Source organism: Oncorhynchus tshawytscha, linkage group LG06 (genome assembly GCF_018296145.1).
Source record: "Oncorhynchus tshawytscha isolate Ot180627B linkage group LG06, Otsh_v2.0, whole genome shotgun sequence".
NCBI classification, from domain to species: domain Eukaryota; kingdom Metazoa; phylum Chordata; class Actinopteri; order Salmoniformes; family Salmonidae; genus Oncorhynchus; species Oncorhynchus tshawytscha.
In genome coordinates, this window is record NC_056434.1 from 42,108,424 (window position 1) to 42,134,568 (window position 26,145).

General features: G+C 42.8%; 2 protein-coding genes across 10 annotated transcripts in view; both read left to right on the forward strand.

The window, feature by feature from the left end:
* Positions 1 to 11,789, forward strand: part of LOC112252559 (homeodomain-interacting protein kinase 2-like) — a 95,896-nt gene extending 84,107 nt beyond the window's left edge. For 2 of the 8 annotated variants that reach the window (XM_042323261.1, XM_042323263.1), the window contains exons 10-15: positions 793 to 923; positions 2,218 to 2,409; positions 3,416 to 3,754; positions 4,264 to 4,535; positions 4,818 to 4,993; positions 5,104 to 11,789. In XM_042323261.1, coding sequence (XP_042179195.1) covers positions 793 to 923; positions 2,218 to 2,409; positions 3,416 to 3,754; positions 4,264 to 4,535; positions 4,818 to 4,993; positions 5,104 to 5,607 — 1,614 coding nt within the window. In that variant the 3' untranslated portion in view covers positions 5,608 to 11,789. The remainder of the gene's footprint in view (positions 1 to 792; positions 924 to 2,217; positions 2,410 to 3,415; positions 3,755 to 4,263; positions 4,536 to 4,817; positions 4,994 to 5,103) is intronic. The other 6 variants (XM_042323266.1, XM_024423870.2, XR_006083615.1 and 3 more) reach the window with 5 other exon arrangements.
* A 1,015-nt stretch (positions 11,790 to 12,804) lies between these two features.
* The window catches only part of si:ch211-1e14.1 (UPF0606 protein KIAA1549), an 87,594-nt gene continuing 74,253 nt past the window's right edge, over positions 12,805 to 26,145 (forward strand). For both annotated transcript variants that reach the window (XM_024423871.2, XM_024423872.2), the window contains exons 1-2: positions 12,805 to 13,014; positions 14,402 to 14,688. In XM_024423871.2, the coding sequence (XP_024279639.1) occupies positions 14,556 to 14,688 (133 nt within the window). In that variant the 5' untranslated portion in view covers positions 12,805 to 13,014; positions 14,402 to 14,555. The remainder of the gene's footprint in view (positions 13,015 to 14,401; positions 14,689 to 26,145) is intronic.

The window sequence follows — 26,145 nt, forward strand, 5'->3', positions numbered from 1 at the left end:
ACCAGTAATACAAAAGCAGGTCCTTTCACAGCAACAATGTGAATTTAATTAAAAGCGGGACTGATTTGGATAATGCCAAACACTTCAGCACACACACAGGAACCAGGAGGGGAGAGGCAACACATCTTTATCAAACATCCAAAGTCCTATCTATGCTCTGTTGATGTGTGCTGTCTGCAAGGCCAGAGAATTCAACTGGTTTTGTTTAAACAGCCTGACGCTGGCCAGTTGTTTTGCTTGTATCTGCAAACCTATTGGCTGTTTTGTGTTTTTACAGGGAGTCCTTATCTTTTGTTACACTTTAGCGCATTCAATTATTTTCTCTTGTTTTCCCTGTTGCTTTAATCTCTGGAATTAAAACAATGGGAGATAAAACAACACATTTTTATAGGATGTGTTCTTCCTACCTAAGACTGATTATAAACTGAGTGTTTAAACTTGGTGGACAAAACTGCTCTAATTACGTTGGTAACCAGTTTATAATAGCAATAAGGCACCTCGGGGGTTTGTGATATATGGCCAATATACCACAGCTAAGGGCTGTGTCCAGGCACTACACGTTGCGGCGTGCCTAAAAACAGCCTTTAGCCATGGTATATTGGCCATATACCACACCCCCTCTGGCCTTATTGCTTAAGTATACCTCACATGGTTGAAGCGCAGGGTTAATTAGAGATATGATAGAATACGATATAGAATGGAAATAGTGTTTTATTTAATTCTGAGGCTGTCCAGAACTCTTCTTATTCTCTTCCTTCCTCTCTCCCCTGTCTTCCCCATCTCTCCCCCTAGCAGGCCTGGCCCAGTGGCACCCAGCAGATACTCCTACCCCCGGCCTGGCAGCAGCTTACCCACACCTCGGTCCAGCACGCCACCGTCATCCCAGACTCCATGATGGCCTCACAGCCCCTGGCTAACTGGAGGTAAAGAACATGCCTCCTCTTTATGTTGCACACTGTAAATTGTATACTTTTTGGCAATCCAGTGTCTTATAAGCACATGTGGGCTGGGCATCTGAAAAGATGCAAGACACTACCATAACAAATCAATTGATCAAAACCTATAAGACCAGAATAGTCATGAAACATTAGATGTGGTCTCACATACCAACAGTATAAGCCTGGCATATCTGTAAGTGAAGCCAAATGACAACGGTACAGCAGTTTCATTGTAGCCTGCAATCCAATTGTATATCCTCCATTTCACCATGATGAGACAGAGCGTATGGCTTTGGATTCCAGGCTAGTTTCATTGACCAACTGTGTATTAAAGCCTGGTCAACAGCGAAAGTTTGGATGTTTACAAAGTGCAGAGAGGATCAGCACAGCAGTGTCCTGATTGACAGAGGAGCATGGCCTTGTGACAGGCACTCAGAGGGCTGCTATGAATCACAGTCTATAAGTGAACAGCGAGGCTTTTATAAGAGCACATTTACTTCAGGGAGATGAGATGTATGCACATAAAAGGACATCATCCCAGGCATGGCATTTCACATGGATCACATGTTAGATGGATGGTGCCTGCAGGAAGATAAGCAGGATGCAGGTATATGAGTGTGTATGTGTGTGTGTGTAATTTAGCAGTGCCGTCTAAGGACAGGGTGTTGGCCAGACACGTCTCTCTCTACCCCCCCCTCTCTCTCTCTTTCTCTCTCTCTCTCTCTCTCTCTCTCTATTTCTCTCTCTCTCTCTCCCTCTCTCCCCCTCTCCCTCTCCCTTTCCCCCCTCTCTCTCTCCCCCTCTCTCTCTCCCCCTCTCTCTCTCCCCCTCTCCCCCCCCCTCTCTCTCTCCCCCCTCTCCCTTTCCCTCTCTCTCGCTCTCTCTCTCACTTTCTCTCTCTCTCTCTCTCTCTCTCTCTCTCTCGCCACCCACAGCTCCATTATCCTCACAAAGATGATTGTGAAAGTGTCACACTTCTCTGCAGCGCTATCCCTCTACAGTTTCTGGTGTCAGCTCCGCATGCCCTCCCCTCTCTTCCGCTCTCTTTTTTCCCCTCTGTCTCATGCGGTGACTGCTGCCACCCACAGGCTCCTCTGGGAAATACACATGCTTTGTTTAAACTCTAGTCCCTCAAATGAAGCAGTATGTGCGTATGTGCTGTTATAGATATGTGCTTAGAGATTAAAATCGGCAAGTTCTCCATGACAGTGTTTAAACTTAAACACATACACATAAAACACAGGTTCAGAGTAGTGATGAGACATATGTTGTGTTTCAGGAATTCTCACCAGCACAGCGGCCATTACAATCCCATCATGCAACAGCCGGCGCTGCTGACTGGCCACGTCACCCTACCATCCAACCAGAACCAGCCTCTCAATGTGGGCGTGGCCCATGTGATGAGGCAACCGTTGACCAATAACAACAACTCTTCTTCCAAAAAGACCAAGCAGCATCAGATGACTGCCAGGTAAGCACAACTAGGACCTCCAACACAACTAGGACCTCCTACACAACTAGGATCTCCTACACAACTAGGATCTCCTACACAACTAGGATATCCAACCCAACTAGGATCTCCTACACAACTAGGATATCCAACCCAACTAGGACCTCCAACAAAACTAGGACCTCCAACACAACTAGGACCTCCAACACAACTAGGACCTCCTACACAACTAGGATCTCCTACACAACTAGGATCTCCTACACAACTAGGATGTCCTACACAACTCATTTTCTCAACTAGGATCTCCTAAACAACTAGAATCTCCTACACAACTAGGATCTCTTACACAACTAGGATCTCCTACACAACTAGGATCTCCTACACAACTAGGACCACCTACACAACTAGGATCTCCTACACAACTCGTTTTCTCAACTAGGACCTCCTACACAACTAGGATCTCCTACACAACTAGGACCTCCTACACAACTAGGATCTCCTACACAACTAGGATCTCCTACACAACTAGGATCTCTTACACAACTAGGATCTCCAACACAACTAGGATCTCCTACACAACTCGATTTCTCAACTAGGACCTCCTACACAACTAGGATCTTCTACACAACTAGGATCTCTAACACAACTAGGATCTCCTACACAACTAGGATCTTCTACACAACTAGGATCTCTAACACAACTAGGATCTCCTACACAACTCGTTTTCTCAACTAGGGTCTCTTTAGGTCTGAACACAAAACAGTCAGTGACTGGCCATCACCCGCAGTTGACTGGTGCTGCTGACTTTCAACCTTCAACCAATCAGAACACAAGGACGCTTTCCCCACGCAAAGACGAAAGTGAAACATGCTAATATTCTGCTGACCCTTACCTGGCCAGTGTCTTAAGTATTGTTATTATGTCCATACACAGGACCTTTTACATGTGTAAGAAGTATATAGTATGTAGTATGTAGTAGTTGTTAACCTATTAATGGCTCATCCTTCTCTCCTCTCTCTCTTGGCAGGAACGTGTCTGCATACGAGGTGTCCTCCTCCCAGGCGGTACTGTCCCCACAGCGCTCCAAGCGGGTGAAGGAGAACACCCCTCCACGCTGTGCTGTGCTCCAGAACCACGCCCCCTCCTCCAGCTCTGGCTGTGGACCCCCACAGGGTTGCGGAGGGTGGGGAGTGGGTGAAGCAGAGCAGGCTTCCAGCACCACCCAGGACCACCACCAGCACCACAACAGGCCGCGTCAGACCATCATCATCCCTGATACACCCAGCCCCGCTGTCAGTATAATCACCATCAGCAGTGACACAGACGAGGAGGATGATCACAAGCAGAGCAACACCAACCATACCAGGTACAAGTCAGCCATTTTGGGTCAGACATTACACGCATGCAGAGATCTGGGAGCCAGGGCTTAATACAAAACAGGAGGCCATGTTTAGTGTCATTACTGACAGAGTTGGGTTTGATTTCGTTTCAGTTCCAGACAATTCCACCCGGCACAGCCAGAAGTTGACTGGCCACCCCTCAGAGCCTGGTTCCTCTCTAGGTTTCTTCCCAGGTTCTGGCCTTTCTAGAGAGTTTTTCCTAGCCACCGGGCTTCTACATCTGCGTTTCTCGCTATTTGTGGTTTCTGTTTAGCACTTTGTGACATCTGCTGATGTAAAAAGGGCTTTATTAATATGTTTGATTGATTGAATTCTGTAATAAGATTGGACATGATTGGCATAAGGGCATTTATCAGTGAATTGATCTGAATTATGGAATCTGAATTATGGAATCGACACAAACATTGGTCAGTAGGTTAGTAGGCTGATGAGTACTATATGTAGCATTAAATAGAGTGCATCCTCCTCCTTGCAGCTTGTCCAAGCATAGGAAGAACGTCATCAGCTGTGTGACGGTACATGACTCCCCCGACTCGGACCTGTCCAGTAACAACAGTCCCTATGCCGTAGAGTCCAGGCTGGCCAACAACAACGGCTACCATGACTCCAAGACCACCTTGCTGGACAACTACAGCAATGGCAACAACCCCCGCACCATCATCATCCCCCCTCTTAAGAGCCAGTCCAGCGAGGTGCTGAGCGAGTGTGAGCGCCTGATGCCAGGTATCTACACAGATATCTACACAGGTACCTACACAGATCCGCACACCCATGTAGACAAGGAGGGATGGTCGATACTCATCTAGAGTATAGGAAATACTATATACTGTAGAGATAGCTTTTTATTTGAGTTGAATATGGTCATTATTATCATTGTCGGTACTCTAGTTTACCCATTCGCTAAGTCCCGCCCCATTGGTTACTGTTGCTACCTTGGTCAACAATTGGGTGTTTTGTGTTTGTATACTGTACTTGTGTTATTTTCTTGACCTGGATTGACCTCTTTACCTTGTCCCATTTACACTTCAGATGCAATGAATCATCAGAATTCGGCGTATAAGTTCAAAACCTCCAACGGCGTGGGCATGATGTCTGGCAACAACCACCTTTCGGGGGGTATGGCTTACCGACAGCAGCGCTCGGGGCCACACCCCTTCCAGCAGCAGCAGCCTCTCAATCTCAGCCAGGTATGGAGAGAGAGCCAAGTAAGAACCCATCTAAATGACCTCGTATCATTTACTGTGTGGAAAGTTTGTCTCTGACAGACTAGAATTTGGATTGCACTGACTCCATCCTCGTGTCTCTCCCTCTCAAGGCCCAGCAGCACATGGTAGCTGAGAGGAACGGAGGCCACCGGCGCCAGCAGGCTTACATCACCCCAACCATCGCAGCCCAGGCCCCCTACTCCTTCCAGCACCACAACAGCCCCTCTCACACTGCCAACGTGCACACCCACCTGGCTGCCACCCACCTGTCTGCCACCCACCTGGCTGCCACCCACCTGCCCGGCCAGCCTCACCTCTACACCTACACCGCCGCGCCCGTCGCCCTGGGCTCCACAGGCACCGTGGCCCACCTGGTGGCAACTCAGGGCTCGGCCCGCCACACGGTCCAACACGCCACATACCACACACCGAGCATCGTCCACCAGGTGCCTGTCAGCATGGGGCACGGTGTGCTGCCCTCGCCCACCCTCCACCACAGCCAGTACCAGGCCCAGTTTACCCACCAGACGTACATCAGCGCCTCGCCTGCCTCCACTGTCTACACTGGATACCCACTGAGCCCCACCAAGGTGAACCAGTACCCTTACCTCTAGAGCCAAGCCAACACACTGGAGACCCAGAACCCCCCCCCTCCCCCCCAAACCCAACCCCAGCACTACTGATGCTGCTCACCCCATGTCCTCCCTCCCTATCCCTACTCCACGGACAGAGAGATAGAGAGACATGCATTCTTTATGAAACTGTCACGTTTAACTTGAAGATATAACGACAGAGAGGAAAAGGGAAATACACAGCCCCTTTAAGGGTAAGGAGGTGTGATTTTTTTTCTCCAAAAGGGCCAGTTTTGCTTTGTTTTCTCTCTTGGTTTTATTTTATTTTTCTCATTCTTTTACAGCAAGGTCTTCGTGACAGGCGTTTGAGAGAGATGGAGGGTTTCTGTTCTTCTAACACGGCTTTTTGTTTTGTCTTCTCCTCTTGAATTGGGGGATCCCTCTCTGGATGTTGGAATTCCCAATGTGAGAATTCCCATGAGGATTTGGGAATGAAGGTGAAATACGGAAACCTGCTGCTCTTCAAAGAATTAAAAAAATAACGATGGCCTTGAACTGTCTTAAACATTTCCAAATCATTCAAGTTGTGGGAGAGAGAACGAAGCACCCTCCTTCTCCAACAGACAACCGGAGTCAGGAATCTTCTGGAAATATAACCAACGAAAGACAAAAAAAAACATTAAATGTATTTATAGCTATTTTCCCTTCGATTTTTCGTTCTCACCTTTTTGAGGAGACTTATGTTATAGTTATAGGAGTCTTAGCCGGGCCCTGTTTTTAGAATGTAGCAGTCTGCACCCAGATTCTTTTATCAAGAGCTTTTTCTGATACCAATAGAATTGATTTGTTTCTCTTTTTTCCAATGTGATTGCACAAAGTGGTTATAATAACATAGGCATGTACAACGTGATTATCTGTGTGTGCGTGTGCTACTGTCAGCCATGTGTGTGTAGTCCACCTCCTCTTGCACCTTTGTGCTATAATTCTCTGAATCCTCCGCAGTCTTAGGTTTGACCATTGTTCCCTTGTAGTGCCTTACAGATATAACGACACAGTTTATGTCGCTGGAACCTTGAGAACCAACAGACTAGCTGGAACTGGTTCCTTGGTTTGACATGTTATTGTCGGGGCAGTTTTGATTTCTCTTCCAGGTGTAGGCTTAGCCCCTAGCTCTGTTTCCTATCCTTATGACAGTATACTACAGAGTTCAGAGGTCAGAGTTCATATTTGCCTGACCTTTGGCTTTTTTGTTAAGTGTGCATGAGTTTAACTTGCTTAGGGTACTGAACCAAAGTTGTTAGATCAATCCTCGTCACGTTGTGTGCTGGATATTAATGTTAATATGGGTACAGTACAAGCCTTTCTCACCGTGATATCCATACATACGATGGCTTAGGTTTGAGATGTCTTACTTTGTTTTTACATCACACAAGGAATTGGTTCGGAGGAATGATAGAACAGAGAAGTATTAGCACAAGGATCCATTTTGGGGCAATGGAAAATGCAGAAATACAAGAATGTGACTGTCAAAAACATGTATGTGATGAGTTCAACATAGGGCGAGGGTGACAGAGTCCAGAGTTCGACAAAAAAATAGCAAAGGCCTGTTGGGAAGTTGTGGTTGCGATCCTGAGAAGGCCAGTGAGAGAGAGTCTGGTTGGTTGCAGTGGGGAAGCAGAGTATTGAGGGCTGGTGAGAGGGGTTGCTGGGTAGGAGTCAGACCTGGACTCAAATCATATTTGAAATCTTTCAAATACTTTGAACATTTGTTTTAGCCTGCCTGGATTGCCAGATGGGCTATGTTTGCAGTTTAGCAAGTATTACTTCCATTGCGCCAGGCAAACTCAGGCAAGCCCAGCTAAAGTGTTTGAAATTATTTCTAATAGTATTTAAACCCAGATCTGAGTAAGTGAGGGGCTACTAGAAAGATTTGGGTTGGGATGGGTAGGAACTGAGGATGGCAGAGTGGTAGTGTGGCATTCCTCATGTTAATTGGACTAAAAGAATTAGCATGTTGGCACTGAGCAGGTTGGTAGGAACAGTGGGTAGGAGTTACATTGGCTACATGGATGCACACCTAACTCTGATACAAGTTGTTGTGTTGTTGTTGTCTTGCAAAGAGAAATGGAAGTGATTTAGTCTTTTCTGCTCTGAGGGTTGTGTAGCACCTCTCAGCAGAGAGCGAGAGACTGGAACGGAACAGAAATGATACAGTGTACACCTGGAAGGTCTTCCTATGAAATGGGCTTCATTTGTTAACACTATCTCTGTTTTGTCTTTGGAATGTGGTCACAGACACCTCACCACCAGAAAGGGATACCAGATATGTAGTAAGAGAACAGATTGGCCTATTGCTTCTATGTGTTTGCTACTTAATTTAACATCCGTTTCATTTTGTCTTAGCCAATGATATATGAATAATCTCTCTGTTATATGTTATACTGTCCTCATTAAGTGGGCACATCAGAACTGCTTGTGGTTTTAGGAAGAGCCTTCCCCCTTATCCCTTCATATCATGCCATAGTACTTCCATTTCAAGTGATTGTTTTATTTGTATGTTACTATTGAACTTTTGAAATGGCTGTAGGTACAGTATATATTGTGTTATTTTACAGATAGTTGCAATCAAGTGTTTTGATGATTTGTTATTAGGCTCATTTCTATTTTGATTTGTAACTGGGAGTTGCTGTACGTTGATGCTAAGTATTCCTAGGAGGGTGTGTATACCTGTGTAAAGTGTTCAGGCACCGTTGACAATAATAAGGTTGTGAAGTTGATGATGATCCATTGGGGCCCTTATAGGTACTGTAGGTAATGTAGGCTTGAGTGGGTCAGACCCAGGTTTGCTCCTCAAACCAAACCTAAAACAACAGCATCTTGGTACTTCACCAATATGCCACCACGCTCCCTCCAACCGGCTCCACCATGCAAGCCTTGGGTTCCTGGCAGTCAGAGATGTGGTGTAGAGATACCGTGCCGTAGGTATACATTGCTGGTTGCATCATTTTCTTTCTGTTCTGTGTTGTACCTTTGTCTGTACGTTTTTGTTCCTTTCCATAAGGCCTGTGGGCCTAAGCACACACATAAGAGAGATGCTTTTCCACGCGAGAGTTTGGCGCCTCCATAAAGGGGTAGACTACTGAAACATTCCACTGCAGAGAGAATCCGACATCCATACTGCACACCCAACAGCCCCTATAGCTCTCTGCTCACTTGTCATTTGTGGACTTTTGTTTTCCCCACCAAAGAAATTCAACACGTTGATGATGTACAGTACAAACACAACCAATCCCCAATGTGGTCTGGCAATAGCGTCTACATTAAAGGTACATGTTTAGACCAGAAGTTATTGCCAGACCACATTGGGGATTGTTTGTGTTTGTACTGTACATCATCAACATGTTGAATTTCTTTGGTGGGGAAAACAAAAGTCCACAAATGACAAGTGAGATGTGCGCACATATAGTACTGTAGAAATACATACAGTATGTGCACAACACACACATATGAGTGATTAGAGATGCCACAATATCTGCTTATGGTTGAGCTATTTTGAAGGAGTTTACTGTCAATTGCAGTCCACCATTCTCAAACATCTATGATTTGAACCATGTATTATTTGATATCTGTCACTTGTTTCCCCCTAAATGTAAAAATGGAATTCTTCGAATTGTTTTATATAAGTGTTTTTTTTACGTTGTTAAAGTTGTATTTTAGCTTTATTAATGTTGTAAGCAAATGAATTTTTTAAAAACAAAAACATGTTATAAGTTAGTGTGCCATGGAATGACCTATAGAGTGAAATTAATAAAAAAATATATATCAATAATACCTTTAAAATAATGGTCACGAGCACAACATGAATGTAATATGTGACCTGCTTCATCTGAAATGCTTTAAATATTTCTGCTTGAGTGACCATTAGTTAAAGTAAAGATTTGATTTCTACATTATTTGTTGCCATGCAAGATGCAATAAGTCTGTGATTCCAGCAAAAACAACTTGAGTCAGCATAAATTCATTTGAAAAAGTCAACATTTTTATTCCGATATGGGGTTTTCAAATATGATATATTCGATTTCATTCTATTTTTTTCTCCATGTATAATCTAAATTTAGCAAATTACGAGAAGCCCTTTGAATCTTACGCTCAATTTTCTTTCAACGTACTTGCTATATTTTGAATGAGAACATGTATTTGAATGTGTAAAATATGTTAGTATCGTACTACTTTGTTTAACATGCGTTATGTGTTTTTATTAAGGAAAATATTAATCAGAAATGCGAGCATCAACATAGATCCAGTGACCTTACAATTACCAAAATGTGCTTCTTTAGAGTGTCAAGAAATTCTTGTGGTAATGAAGTTGCTTTACTTTGAAACATTGTCTCTCCCCTGCTACTGTAGCCATTTCAATGTTAGAATACGGCCTTCCAAATAACTGAACGATATCATCAGAGCTTTAAGATGTGGTTTCAATGAAAGAGAGCTGTGTAAAGCGGCCTCTTTGTGAAGCCTGGTATTTTTACAGCTTTGTTCTTGAAATACTCTCGCTACACAAGAAGCGCTCAGCTTCCAACTTTTCCCACAGTGTGTTTGCGAGTACTCTTCCTGGAGTTTTGTTTGAAGTTATTGAGAAACATTCCTGAAGGCATGGCACACATTTCCAGTTAGTCCTCTCAGGCCAAACCCATCTGAAGTGACTTGAATCATTTTAACACCTTACTAGACAAGAATAATAATCTTACACCCACTACACTCCTTTGAAATGTTTTGCAATCATTTCATTGGAGCTTTGCATAGCACATTCTCCCAAAGAAGCAGGGAGGTGGGAAAAAGACTTATTTTAGGATGATTTAGGTTAAATACATGATAGAAACTCCATAAACCAGTAACAACACATTCTGAAAGCCCTTCTGTATGAGAGTTGGTCTGTGTGTGTTTGTGTGTTTGTCAAGGGAATCACCTCCTTCATTGTTTTTTTCTTTGGTGATTCAGGCTGAATTGGTTAAGGGTTTGATGCTGATGGAATAGATCAAGTGTTATCATTTGGCCAGTTTTTGTACACATGTACTTGAGAACCAAAATGTATTTTATGATATTTTTTTTCTTCTCAACTCTTGCTAAAGACATGTTAGAGGTCTCTTTTTTGATTATGGACTAACAGTTTGAAACAATTTGATTTAGAACGTTTATTCTTTAGCTAGTTCTTTCCAGCTCAAATTGTAAATAAGCATTGTAGTAAAGTCCTTCAGAGGATGGGTTCTTGCCTAATGAATTCCCATAGATAAAGCCCAACACGAACCTTATTTCTCCACAGTTGACAACGGTACAAGAGATGAGACGTAGCAGTAAAGCGCTGTAACTGTCATACTGTAGCCATTTTGCAGTCATCTTGATCATGATTTCGATTTTGTACTTGCACAACAGCATTCACAATTAAATGGGTAAAAATCAACATTTTTCCTACAAAGTCTCAAGACCTAAAAAGCATCAAACCCTGACCCCGTTGTGTGTCCATTGCTATATGGTTTGTTAATGATGTTCAAATCTCATAAGTTGTCGTTCAGGCTATTGTGTGCTGCAGTATTTCCTAGTATACTTCTTTGTTAATTGTCTCTCATTTACGTTTATCAGGGATTTTTTGAGAAGTGTTTGTTGACTCCTTGTTTCAATCTGTTCATGTATCGTTCTATCTACCCTGTTCCTTAGACTAATATTACTGAGTATGTTATGAGAATGGATATTTTACTGGCTTTATAGAATGTTTAAATATAATAATGAGAATAAGAAGAATGATTCATTAAACTCCTAACAAGTTGAGTAATTGGCTATTAAGCGCTTGTGTTACCATTTAAGATGTTGTGTGCTTCTCTTAATCATTTTCGTTGTAGAAAAATTGAGTGAATTTATAATAGGCTTCGAAAAACTAATGATAGCATTGTACATTTACAGGAGGATTTTAACCGACAACTTTGTCATAGAAAAAAAAGTGATTTAAATTGTCCTCTTTACTAACTGTAGGGTGAAAAGGGGCTGGCGTTGTGGTGAACTATGTTCTGGCTTGTTATTCACTGTCACTTTTGATCATTTCTTCGGTCTCCGAGGTGAATCGAGTTATTCATGAGAATTTGTATGCTCACATATGCATATTGTATATGTGTAGAAATGTAATCACACTTTGTCTTGGATTTACATTAAACTGTTAAGTCACGGCACCAGTCTCCTGTGTCATAGCAGTATCATTCTTTTTTAATCTGTGTGTGTGGGTGTGTGTGTGTGTGGGTGGGGGGTGATAAAATGTAATGCAATAGCAGATAGAAATACAGTTTATCAACGTGGCAAATTGATGGATGGTTTTGACAGACAAAAGGATGTGCACCTGAAGAAACCTGAAAGACACCGCACTGAAGGTGAAGTCCAGTTAGTTGATGGTTGATGTTTCACTGCAATTGGAGTCAAATACATGAATGAATCACTCATTTCATCTGTTGATCTGTTTTATGCCAAATTACTCTTGTATTTTTTGTTGTGGGTACAATCAACTTTACCCTATAAACTCTATAACCCTAGAAAATATTTAACTAGCTCTGTAGATTGATTCAGTATCAGAGGTACAGTCAACCAGACTGAGCTCAGTTGCAAATCAATCCTTGATGTAAATGTTCTACTGGACATTTTATGCCACTAGATGGCAACGATTAACCATATTTTATTGTTGTGCTACTACATTATGGTCAAATCAGTTTTTTCCTCTATTTGCATATTTAACTCAAAGTGTTTAATAGTCTTGTCTATATTTGTTGACATGCGCTGTTTCTTATAAAATCACAATATCCCAGCCTATAAGTGGTCTGTCTATTGATTTTGCTCACAAATATTCGATGTAGGGAAAATAATGTATTGTATACACTTACATTTGAGCAATTTAGCAGACGCCCTTACCTTCCCTGACAATGCTTTAAGGAAAATAAAAGGTCAACGTTTTCTGTATGATGTAGTTCAGAATTGATCCTTCAGTCTGTGTCTGTCTGCCCATTTAATTTGATCCCATGCAGATCGCTCAAGGGCTTGGGTACGTCGCGACGTTGCCGTGAAACCACAGACGCCGACAGAGATGGACAACCCAACAGGACCACTGAATTGGACAACCGAATGACCTATTTGAAGGACTGCCCCTGCAGCCAATGGCTGTGGGACCTGACAAAATAGACATCGAATATGGGTTCAGGGGGAGGAGTTATTGCAATCCTCTTGACGAGTGGTCACTGTGAGAGCTAGAGATGTCTGAAAGAAAACGGGAAGGGAAATTATATTTTTCCTTGATCTTTAACTAACTTGCTAGCTATTCCAAGTGGTATTTAGATAGCTATTCCGGTTTCATGTTATTGTTTTTATGGGTATGAAAACGTCCAGACAAAGAGAAACAGAACGTGAAGCTCCGTTTTGGTAAGAGGATGTGTGCTCTGCTATGTCAGTGATTGGGACGTAGTAAATGCATGGGATAGATGGGCACAGGATTCCGGTTATCTATTTTAACACCGAGCCCTACCAAGCTAGCTAGCTAAACTGTTTATAACGTGTCCATGGTTTGTTTCAGTTGTTGAATATTGACTCACGATTGTTAATGAGAAAAACAAAGTATAACTTGTTTTATTTAATCATAAGATATTTCAAGTGGTATTTAGGAAACGGGTCGGGATAGGACGGAGGATAAGGAGACAACCTGATGACGAGACAGCCAGCCAGGCAGCAGGCTAGCTAGCTAACGTTAGTAGTGAACGAGAATAATATCCCATTGAGACCCGTTATGCATAGCCGAGGGAAGTAGTTTGTGGGTGGGGGTGCAGCGATTTTTGACTGGGAGAGCAGGAGGGGAAAAATCCTGTAGTCTATATCAGTCTGCTAATACAGGACTAGTAAAGGCCCAGTGCACTACTTTTGTGACATTTTTCTTCATGGTAATGGAAAGTCAACAGGTACCCTAGATGACCAGCCTATGTACACAAAAGTACATTGACATTAAGTGGTTTGTAAGAAGGGTGAATTAATACTGCACACAAAAAAAGTGATTTTCCATGTTATTTGGTCAAGAAAAATATTTAAATCGATGTGGATGTTTTGTGTCTTTGCCCATAAATTTGCCCATTTTGATGGACAGGGTTTTGTTCTTTCTGGATTCTATTAGAATGACAAATCACAGAGAAGGGGACAAGGGCAACAACTCTTACAATTCCAGCTGATGAATCCAAGCAACTGAAATAGTAAATAAGAAGAATATTAGTATTTACTAGTGCTGCCAGTCAGACACACATATTCACAATTGTTATGTTACATTGTAACTGGTTTTGGCACGTGCAGGTAAATTCCCCCGCACTTTGCAATTTACTGTAGCTAATCCCTATTTTGCATTTACATCACCTTTGCCAAGTGCCTGGCCTGTTATTGCAGATGAGTGTCTTCTTAATAAGTTGCAAGTGCAAGTCTCCAATATAAAAACTTAACCCAGGAGAGAACAAAGGACATAACCAGGCAGCTGAACTCTCCCCCCCCCCCCCCCACAGCCAGGGTTGACCTAACTAGCATGCCTGTGTCCAGCCTAGCACACCATCAGGTCAGGGTCATTAAGATTGAGTGATTTTGAGATAAACAGAACGTTTTAGCCTAATGTGTGTTGTCTTTCCGTATTGTGTGTGTTCATATTTTTTGGCCTGCATATTTATTGCCTATATTCTTTGCTTTGTTATGTCCTCAGATTGGTAGACGGACGGACTTCTGTCTATGCTCGCATAACGTATTGCATTTCTCTGACATGGTCGTTTCTTTTTGCACACAGCTTAATCACCCTTCTGTTACCAAAAGCAGATCATATGGAAGAAGGGGCACATTGAGGGAGCTCACACAAGCAAGACCTGCATTCTCAAGTTTGCGGTATATACTGGGATGATTATTCTCTTCATAAGTGGATAAAATGCCCTGACTTCCATGCAATGGAGGGTTTAAGCTTCTCTATGGGTTCAGTGGTGATTCCCAAGACCTTGCTGCGCATTCAATGCTTTGGTGCAGCGGTCCTGGGGCTGATCGTGTTGGTTACGATGATCACAGCAGCTTCACCTGCAGCAGGTAAGCAGGCACACCTCTCACAGACAGCATTTACCACCAGTTTGTACTGCGTTGATGTCATGTAACAAACCTATACAGTCATGATGTAACAACCATGGACCAATAAGACATTTCAATGGGTTTTGAAGGTCATATGAGGATGGCAAGTCAATCTTAACTGTAGGGAGCCATCTACTGTGTGTTATTACACACATAGCATGTTACTTTCCATTAGTATGTAAAGTTATATTAATGTTTGATAACTTCACATAGTATGGGCAAGTAGCCTATGCCTGGTAACAGACAGATGGCAAATCAACAGGTGGGAAATGCTATGGAATACTAAGTGAAAATGTCAGTGTATTAACCCTCAGTTGAATAACCTTTAATTGTATTTGCCATATTGACAATAGCCTATTCACAGTTGGTGAAATATCACATTACATTGCATTCGGAAATTATTCAGACCCCTTGACTTTTTCAAAATGTTGTTACGTTACAGCCTTGTTCTAAAATGTATTAAATCATTTTTTCCCCTTATCAATCTACACACAATACCAAAGCAAAAATGACAATGCAAAAAATAGGTTTTTAGAAATATTTGCAAATTTATTACAAATAAACATGGACCCTTTACTCAATACTTTGTGGAGGCACCTTTGGCAGCGATTACAGCCTCGTGTCTTCTTGGGTATGGCGCTACAAGCTTGGCACACCTGTATTCTTCTCTGCAGGTCCTCTCAAGCTCCGTGAGGTTGATTGTGGAGCGTCGCTGCACAGCTCTTTTCAGGTCCCTCCGGAGATGTTCGTTTGGGTTCAAGTCTGGGATCTCTCTGGTTCACTCGAGAACATTGAGAGACTTGTCCAGAAGCCACTGCGTTGTCTTGGCTGTGTGCTTAGGGTCATTGTCCTGTTGGAAGATGAACCTTTGTCCCAGTCTGAGCACTCTGGAGCAAGTTTTCATCAAAGATCTCTCGGTACTTTGCTCCGTTCATCTTTCCCTTGATCCTGACTAGTCTCATAGTTGCTGCTGCTGGAAAACATCCCCACAGCATGATGCTGCCACCACTATGCTTCACTGTAGGGATGGTGCCAGGTTTCCTCCAGATGTGAAGCTTGGCATTCAGGCCAAAGAGTTCAATTTTGGTTTCATCAGACCAGAGAATCTTGTTTCTCATGGTCTGAGAGTCTTTAGGTTCCTTTTGGCAAACTCCAAGCGGGCTGTCGTGCCCTTTACTGAGGAATGGCTTCCGTCTGGCCACTCTACCATAAAGGCCTGATTGGTGGAGTGCTGCAGAGATGATTGTCCTTCTGGAAGGTTCTCCCATCTCTACAGAGGAACTCTGGAGATCTGTCAGAGTGACCATCAGGTTCTTGGTCACCTCCCCTACCAAGGCCCTTCTCCCCCAATTGCTCAGTTTGTCTAGGCAGCCAGCTCTAGGAAGAGTCTTGGTAGTTCCAAACTTCTTCCATTTAAGAATGATGGCGGCCACTGTGTTTTTGGGGACTTTCAATGCTGCATAATTTCGGTACCCTTCCGCAGATCTGTGCCTCGGCACAATCCTGTCTCAGAGCTCTACGGACAATTCCTTCAACCTCATTGTTTGGTTTTTGTTATGACATGCTCTGTCAACTGTGGGACCATATATAGACAGGTGTGTGTCTTTCCAAATCATGTCCAATCAATTTAATTTACCACAAGTGGACTCCAATCAAGTTGTAGAAACATCAAGGATGATCAATGGAAACAGGATGCACCTGAGCTCAATTTCATAGTAAATACTTGTATAAATAGGAATTATATATTTTTTTTTTATTGTCATGGGCTACACACAGTAGATCCATGAGGGAAAAAAATAATTTCATCCATTTTAGAATAAGGCTGTAACGTAACAAAATGTGGAAAAAGTAAATGTGTCTGAATACTTTCTGAAAGCACTGAAACAGAAAAGCAATTGTGAACATGGGGACATTGTTCTGATTGTGCTGAGTAACAAGAGGAGTAGGACACGGCCACTTCTGTTTGGAGTCACATTATGGTCTGAATCAGGCAGTTGCATTCTTAAGTGGGTGTCACACACAAGAGTCATTCAGAGATAGATAGTGCACACTCATATTTTAATGGCGCTATTGTCAATGCCTAACAAAAAGAGTGACAGGCATTTTACTGGCCTGTTTGGCTTGACTCACTCTTCTATATTGCCCCTTTTTCATAATTTATCTATATCTAGGCTAATACAATATTGTCACTATTTGTAATTACAGTATTACTATACAGGTATGAGAACATTGAATGATGTCCTTGGCAAAGTAGCCTATTGCCTGATCTTAAAGCTGCAATATGTAACTTTTTGGGCGGCCCAACCAAATGCACATAAAAATGTGTGTTATAGATCTGTCATTCTCATTGAAAGCAAGTCTAAGAAGGGGTAGATATGTTCTATGTACGCCATTTCTATGCTTCTCATTCCTAAGTTACATTTTTGTGTCTTTTACTTTCGATTTTGTACACCAGCTGAAAATTAAGCAAACTTTTAGAATTCTAGCAACCAGGAAATGGCGGAGACATTTCTTCATAGTGCATCCTCAAACCTGAATTGGTGCAAACAAAAATTGGGCCATGGAGAATTATATGTCTGTTGAAATGCCTGTCTTTGTGTTTATCAAATGGACCTAGGCAAGTAGCTGTTATTCTTGGCTAATTTTGTCAGATGTAAATATAACAGAATTCCTAGCATTTTCTTTGAAATGAAGAATAATGCATCCCTAATGTGAAAAATAGGGAGTAGGTCTGAGCTATTGGCTCGTAACTGAGCATGCTTTAAAGGCTTACGTTCAGGACTGTCTGTTCACCCATCAGTGTTACTAGTCTATGTCAAACGCTATTGAATTGATCTTTTGAAAGAATATCTCCATTTTTGATATGATAGCCTGCTGTATGATCATGCTTTCTGATGGAACATGTTACCAACCACAGTCATTTGTTCTATTGAAAGTGTCAGTCCATAAATCAGGAAAATCTATAGCACTCAAATGAAGTCCAGCCAACTCCTTCTGAAAGATTTCTCATATTTTAATCTGCACTTCGGTTAACTGGATTTATGCACAATGTACTGTAGTCTACGGCATATCACGCTAGCTTTTACTCAGGTGACTAATGGCATGCTTGCCTTTTGTATGAGTGGCAGTTTTTGTAACCACTAATAGGGAATTAGACATATGAAATCGACTAGAGGGTGTTGCTATTCCCAACCACTGTACCCAATACCCACACAGGGTTTTACAGCCCCGTGTGCTATTAGTTTTGCTGCTATAGTTTTGAAGAAGACACTCAAGACAATATGCTACGTAGCCTAGATGTGAATGGGTAAGTTTTATTTTTTATTTTACCTTTATTTAACTAGGCAAGTCAGTTAAGAACAAATTCTTATTTTCAATGACAGCCTAGGAACAGTGGGTTTGTACCTTGTCAGCTCGGGGGTTTGAACTTGTAACCTTACTAGTCCAACGCTCTAACCACTAGGCTACCCTAAGCTTATCCTTATCTGCACCTTGTTGTGGCTTGTTGGATGTTGATTGCTAGGTTATTAACACTAATGTATTACATCTTATGCTCTGATGGTAATGATGCCTACAGTTGTTTATTGCTTAGGATGCCTTCTCTTTGTGTACACTCTTAGAAAAAAATGGTCTATCTAGAACCTATAAGGGTTCTTCGGCTGTCCCCATAGGAGAACCCGTTTTGGTTCCAGGTAGAACCCTTTTGGTTCTAGTAGAACCCTTTTGGTTCTAGTAGAACCTTTTTGGGTTCCATGTAGAACCCTTTCCACATAGGGTTCAACGTGGAACCCTAAAGGGTTCTACCTGGAACCAAAAAGGGTTCCACCCGGAACCAAAAAAGGTTATCCTATGGGGACAGCCGAGGGAACCCTTTTTTCTAAGAGTGTAGGCTAGACTAGGGCTGTGGCGCTCACAAAATGTTGTCATCTGGTGATTGTCAAGCAAATAACTGTTGGTCTCATTGTAATTGACCATTAATTAACAAACGCATTTAGCATCTCCTGGCTTCCACACACAGCCTACAAGCCACTGATGCAGACCTTTGGAACATCTACATTTTTAAAAGTCTAATAAATCTATGTAATATAGCCTACTCCTTCACAATAAATCTAGGTCTAAAGAAACATGATATGAAGAGAATGTAGTCTATTTCAGGAGAACAGAATAGCATCCTCTGAGTTGTCCTTATGTTAGGTCCTGATCTGGCTATGCCATATGGCTGTGGGCTACAATAGTTCATTTAGCAGACAAGATTTTCTTAGAATTCTGTTGCATTATTTTATATTATTTTATAGTATGAAGAAAACAATTGAACACAGCTGAATAAAATAGAAAGGATATTTTCTCCAAACAATTTGTGGGAGTGCACACATGCGGCTTTTCTGTGTTGAGTGGTTAATTAACAAAGAAAAATGTACTCCTATATGCTTCATTTAGAGTTATTAATGTAACTTTAGTCATTGTACCAATATTGGGCTATATGCTTATATTTTTTTATACATTGTAAGGCTGCATTTTGCGACTCTAATGATGCTTTGAAAAAAGTCGCTTGAAAGGCATGAGCTCTGATTTTTTTTTTTTGTGCAGGCTGTACACACTTCATCAGTCTCTCATTCACAATTTGACAAGCACTTGATAATGCCTCTAATCCCCTGGTGGCATCCCCTTTGTGTGGCCGTAATTGCAGCCAGTGGCCGTTGTGCCCTTGGCCCGGAGTGCTGCGTTGTGCTCTTCTCCCGGAGTGCTGCGTTGTGCTCTTCTCCCGGAGTGCTGCGTTGTGCTCTTCTCCCGGAGTGCTGCGTTGTGCCCTTCTCCCGGAGTGCTGCGTTGTGCCCTTCTCCCTGAGTGCTGCGTTGTGCCCTTCTCCCGGAGTGCTGCGTTGTGCCCTTCTCCCGGAGTGCTGCGTTGTGCCCTTCTCCCGGAGTGCTGCGTTGTGCCCTTCTCCCGGAGTGCTGCGTTGTGCCCTTCTCCCGGAGTGCTGCGTTGTGCCCTTCTCCCGGAGTGCTGCGTTGTGCCCTTCTCCCGGAGTGCTGCGTTGTGCCCTTCTCCCGGAGTGCTGCGTTGTGCCCTTCTCCCGGAGTGCTGCGTTGTGCCCTTCTCCCGGAGTGCTGCGTTGTGCCCTTCTCCCGGAGTGCTGCGTTGTGCCCTTCTCCCGGAGTGCTGCGTTGTGCCCTTCTCCCGGAGTGCTGCGTTGTGCCCTTCTCCCGGAGTGCTGCGTTGTGCCCTTCTCCCGGAGTGCTGCGTTGTGCCCTTCTCCCGGAGTGCCGTGCCCTTGCTCCCGGAAGCACCTCTCAGGGACGCAACTGCATGCGTCCTTATCCAATTCCGAGGTGCATATTGAAGATATTGGAAGAACTGTCCACATTTACTTTTCGTCAGCCAACTAGATGAGTAGGCCTAACAAACAGCAAAAGCACTAGCCTATGTCAATCTACTACCCCCCATAGTACAAAAGTTGATCTATTCTATATTCTGGGACAGTTGTAGGATGCGATAGATCCCAAATTAATATAACCACCAGCATCAAAAATACTTTTTTACGCAATGTGGCTGACGCAACAGATGAGAACGTTTAGCTTAAAATGTCTTCATATTATAAGCGCAGCAATGCACACGCAGCAGTAGGCTATAAGTGTGAATGTTCCATTAGTGGAAAACACCATTATCAAAAGTGACCACAAATGTGATTATGCATGTAATGCTTTTATTATAAAAGGTGCATTTTTATGGTGAAAATGATTTTCCCCAAACTTGAAACTCACGGATTCATGTGCTTAATTTTAAGAAGTTATGTGGCCACTTTAGTTGTGATACAAACCTTATCAAAACATATAGGCCCATGGGCTAGGCTACATGATGTGTGTGGGACTATGTGTTTTTTTAAAGGAGGGGAAAAGGCATCGTTTCTTGCCTTACTCTGGGCATCATTCACAAGTGATAATATATCATTCACAAGTGATAGGCTAATTGTCACCCATCAGACTATTCTTGATTTGATCTTGTCTTTACATAGGCTAAATAATATATGTGTGAAATTAGTTTGGATTTAGAATGGACCGTTATCATGCACCTGTCGGGAACAGGGGCAGGTGGAAAAAATGACATGTCATCTATGCACTTAAATAGCGAATGGAGGACGCTTTTCCCAACTAGACTATACTCCTGTTGTAAAGAGAAGCAATGTGCTTAATATTAGGAAGGTCGAGAAATAAATATAGTAAACATAGAAAGCTGATGGAATCCTCCTCTTATTAAGAAAGCCATCACTCTTGTTTTCTTGTGCAATTGCATAGCCGATTACATTTGCATCCATGTCTGAGTGATTAAATGGACAATAGAGTGCTGAGTACCAGGCAGTTAGCAAGTTTGGTAGGCTACCAATGACCATCCGCAGCATCAGCGCTAGGAGAAGACTAATTACCGGGACTAAACGGTCAGGTTGAATTTGACTGCCTTCATGACTTGTGACCGCAGGTGTGGCGGTAATACGGTCACCGCAACAGCCCCAGGCTAGACTAATAGCCTATATGAGTTAGGCTATAGCCTAGCAGGAACGAGGGGTTTTGAAGACGCAATGATGGAGAAGACTGCAGCTAGCACACAACAATCAGAAGTGCGCTTTAAGAAGACTGATTTCGGTAGTTTATATGGTTGTCATATCACTGCTCATAACTTCTGATGTCAAAGCAATGAGGTTATCCTATCCACAATGACTTGATTTGGTGGTGAAACAGTCTGCATCATTCATGCTAACTTGCAGTTTATTTGATATGAAAGCGATGTCATTTCAAGATTAAAATCGTAATGGATTAGTTTTCCCCCCAGGCTTCAACAATGACAGCTCTTCTGAATTCTCTGATCCTATTTTAGGGTTGCTCTGGCTTTGTTGAATGGTTCTATTATTATACCTACTGTGCCATGAAATGTCTACAATGCATTATTGATATTCCATTTAGACCTACTCTTAGTAGCTTGTTCTTGGTCTTGCCTTGATGCTATGATGCGAATAGTCTTTTACTTTATTTAGTGGACTGTATGACAAGTATTTTTTGTTGTTGAGTGTTTGCACAGCTTTTCCTGCTAACAAAAAGCTAATTAAGAACCACTACCCTGGAGTTGCTGGAGCTTCTCATTCGTAGTTACGTGGGTTTGTTAAAGTTGGCCTGTGGCATAACTCAGAGGGTTGGATTGGGGTCACTTACCGAAAATAACAGAATCATCGTTATTTTGTCCTATTTTGCTTGTGCGCTCACAATATCAGCAGCAACATCAAGACCGAACCAAGAATAGATAGGCTACTATTTTTGTAACTTGTCAGACCTTGATCAATGTTGGGGCTCAGACAAGTATTTGCTGAGTAGGCCTACCTGCCTATTTAGGAAATTAATTTAGCAGATTTGAACACAGTTCCTCTGTATTTCACTGAATGACAAACCTTTGCAAACCATTGTCTTCTGATGAGTGATGTGACTCCACCACATTGGATTTAGTGGATCCAGGGGCACCGCCTGCATGGTGGTGTGATTTACATAGTGTGGACAGAGGGCTTGTTTGATGCTGGTACTCCTAATAAAGAGAGGATTCAGAGACGAGGGTTGGCATGGTCCCTTAGTAAAAGCTTGACTTTTAAACCAATTTCCTGTCGTGAGGAGAAAGAGAGAAATTTAAATGGCTGTTTACTCTGGGCTACTTTATAGATCATGTCCTGAGCTCCCCTCCTCTCCATCTATCATGTGCCATGAAAAAGGCTTTTTAAAGAGCTGTCAAAAACTAATGAAACTATGGTAATAGGATTTAATTTGGAACGCCTGAGGGAAGCCTCCCCCCCAGGAACTCAGGAATTATAAAATTGTATTCCTTTTCATTCAGCTCTAATCATGGCCACACTTCCCCGGCCATTGGCCAGTCACAACAACTCACTTATTTTTCAACTGTTTAACTAATAGCAGTTTGAACCATTAAACACCTGTTAAACATAACTGTTCACTGGCAGACAGAGGGGTATCCTATTCCCCCTGCCTCCCATTGTAGTAGTGTTGGACTGGGATGAGAGAGAGAGACTGTAGTGAGAGTGTTGAGGATGGTCCGACGACAATGTTTAGCCTAAAAAAGTTATCCCGGGACACAGAGAAAGAGCTGTTGGGGAAAGGGCTAAGAATTGGATGAATCCAAAAGATTCCCAACATAGCTTACTCAGTAGGGCCCATGTTCACGTGAGCTTTGCCCAGTGCTGGTTATGATCTCCTATTAGTGCTGCCTACTCTTGTTCTGCACAATCAGGCATTTGAATGGCTGTGAAAAGTTCAGTACAGTCAGTAGGCAGCAAGCAGGCATGGCAGGGGCAGCTCATGCCCCCCCTGTAGAGATGAGCTGCATCCACAGTAGCCTACGTGCACTGCTGTGCACACGTCTGGGAAACCGGAATGGTTGTTACATCGCCAAACATTTTGCAAGCAGCTCAATCAGATTACCAAAAGACAATCCTTTTTTAATACCTCCCTAACAATCGACAAGCGCTCACCCGTGCCTCGTTTTGATTGCTTTGTAGTCTTGAAATTGTTCTACGCTGCCAAAGTATGTAGGTGCCTACCAAGCTGTGTTAGAACTACAGTAGAGGCAATGCTACAGTGTTTGTCTCGCCTGCTTGTCATCCAAGAGGCCCTCAGAAACATTCCCATCTGCTCTAAAGAGGTTATCAGAGGTGTGAAGAGATGGGAGGTCTTTAGAATCTAGATGTGCCTCAGTGTCTGTAGACGTGTGCCATAGCCCAGATATAGCCCATATATAGCTAGTTCCTGCCTGCAGATAAGAGGACCCCGACTCTAGCTGATAACTCTGATAACTGACTCTGGCCCTCTGGATCTCTGCAGATGATGCAGGCCCAGGCTTATTCCCACGAGGGGTTGAAATTACATCGGCGGAAGAAGGGATTGTGCTGTGCAGAGAGAGATTCATCAAAGTGGCTTCCTCTCCTGCTGGAAGTGAGTTGTAGGATGAGAGAGGCTGGTTTTATAATCTAGGCCCGTGGAGGGAAATGAATATGTGTGTCTATCCTCGCTCGTTTGATGATTTCAGCAAGCCCACCACTTTACACTTAGGATCTGCAAGCCTTGGCTGGAGCAAGGCTTCGCTAGGGCTGGGATGATTCCCCTTGGCAGGGAGAGCAGAGAACCACTGCATGTGCATATTTATCACCAATGGCTTGGACTGCCTTCAGACAAAGGAAAGCTCTGGTCTGCATTTCTTTGCCTGTGTTCTGAATGGAACTCTCTTTGCGTGGCCTTCTGAAAATGAACATTGTAAGAGGGGGCCTTGGTTTTTGAGTCTGATGTAGAAGGTAGGGCCCTATCAAATCTGTTCCGTTTAGTTTTCTCCCAAATTCAGTTTTTCCATAGAAAAACAACTAAATTGGATGTTGTAAGTCCACAACAATGCTTTAACCACATCAGGACTACACATCAAATACATTACATTTTTTGGGTGTCATTTCCCTTTAAGTCAACTATTCACCAGCCAGAGACCATTGTTTGGTTAGCAATGTTTCTTTAGCGCTCGTGTAGTTTGCAAAAACATATGGCCACTGGATTGATGCATATAATCATGATATCATTCTTCCGGGTAGGCATAGATTACTTTGTAGGTAGAATTGAATTGAGATTGTTTTTGGGGAAGCCTTTCCATTTACCAGTCATTACATTAGCATCATCGCTAACGGCTACACAAAGTGGTAAACAAACGTGCATACACAGACAGGACCATTCCTGTGCCGTTACCTCTTCAGAAAGCTGAAGGACAATACGAATCATTTTGTTTATGTTTTATGTTTGCATACTGCTTTACTCATTTCATATGTATATACCGTATTCTATTCTACTGTATTTTAGGCAATGCCACTTCTAAGTTCAACACATGTAGTTGCTTTCCTACTAAGTTCAATACATTTGTTAACATAGTTGAATTCAGTTTTAATATCTGGATTCCGCGATGCAGATTCTATAGGGCCCTAAGAGGGCTATATCCACAATGGTCGAACTATTAGCTTTATGGTTGCCCACAGTAATATCATATGCATAGGCTATTTACTCACCCATCACTATTATCATAAAGTAAAGACATGGTTGAATGATCCTTCAAGACAGCAACATGCAGCATTGCTATTACCCTAACTCCTAAACGAGCTAGCCTCAGCCAGTACTTAGCTAGGCTAGTTGTTTCAGTTTACCGTGCCTCTGACATATTTGACGTTACTGTAATCTGTGTTCTTGGTAGGGAGGAAGAATATTTAAAACAAATTCCATCAGGGGCTAGGCCCTCTGGGATTGGCAGAGCAGCACTCCTATAAATAAGTCTTTCTTATCCTGCCCGCTGCTTTGCTTTCCACTTGACTGGCTCCTGCTTGGCTGTAGGTGGGGCCTTAATTGAGGAGCAGTGGTGACAGTGACAACTTGAATCACATCGTCCAAGAGTCTGGCACTTGGAAGTAGAAGCAGTAGTGAGTGAAGGAGCCTCTGGAATCTCCTGCCTTCTCCCCAGCGGCTGATGGGGACCACAGATGTACATCACCATCGTATTCAGATCACCATTATATTCACATCGCCATCGTATTCAGATCACCATTGTATTCATATCAACATCGTATTCATATCGACATCGTATTCAGATCGACATCGTATTCAGATCGACACCGTATTCAGATCGACACCGTATTCAGATCGACACCGTATTCAGATCGCCACCGTATTCAGATCGCCACCGTATTCAGATCGACACCGTATTCAGATCGACACCGTATTCAGATCGACACCGTATTCAGATCGACACCGTATTCAGATCGCCATCGTATTCAGATCGCCACCGTATTCAGCAGACTCATTGTGTACCGTCGCCGCTGAAAGACTCCGTAGATTCAGCAGCAGCAGTGCCTCTTTCAATTAGGCATTAATGAAGTGGCTTTGATGATGAAATCACCATACTGAGTAGTCTACTCCAGACTCATTTTCCCTCTGGTGTTATCATTTTACAGCCACACAGTGTAGGTCAGCTCCCTCAGACTTCTTTATATCAGTTTTCTGCCCACTGGAAACATTGTCACCCCCCAAACAGACAGTTAAAGTGACAGTGAACTAACCTTGAACTGGACCATCTTTAGGCTAACTCTGAATCAGTATTTTCAATTTCTTTACTTTAGCCATCCCAAGACCAGTAGCAGTAAAGGGAGGAATATTGGCTACAGTGATCTATATTTCAGCTATCTGTGGGTCTGGCCTCCCTTTGTGTGGAGAGCTGCACATAATCCTTACTTATCACCATACAGTTCACGTCAGCACAGTGAAAAGTGATGAGAACAGTTCCATGCTCTGTTTCTGCAGTCAGCTATCAGCTTTTCCTCCTTCTGGCTCAGAGAAAAAGTTTCTAGGT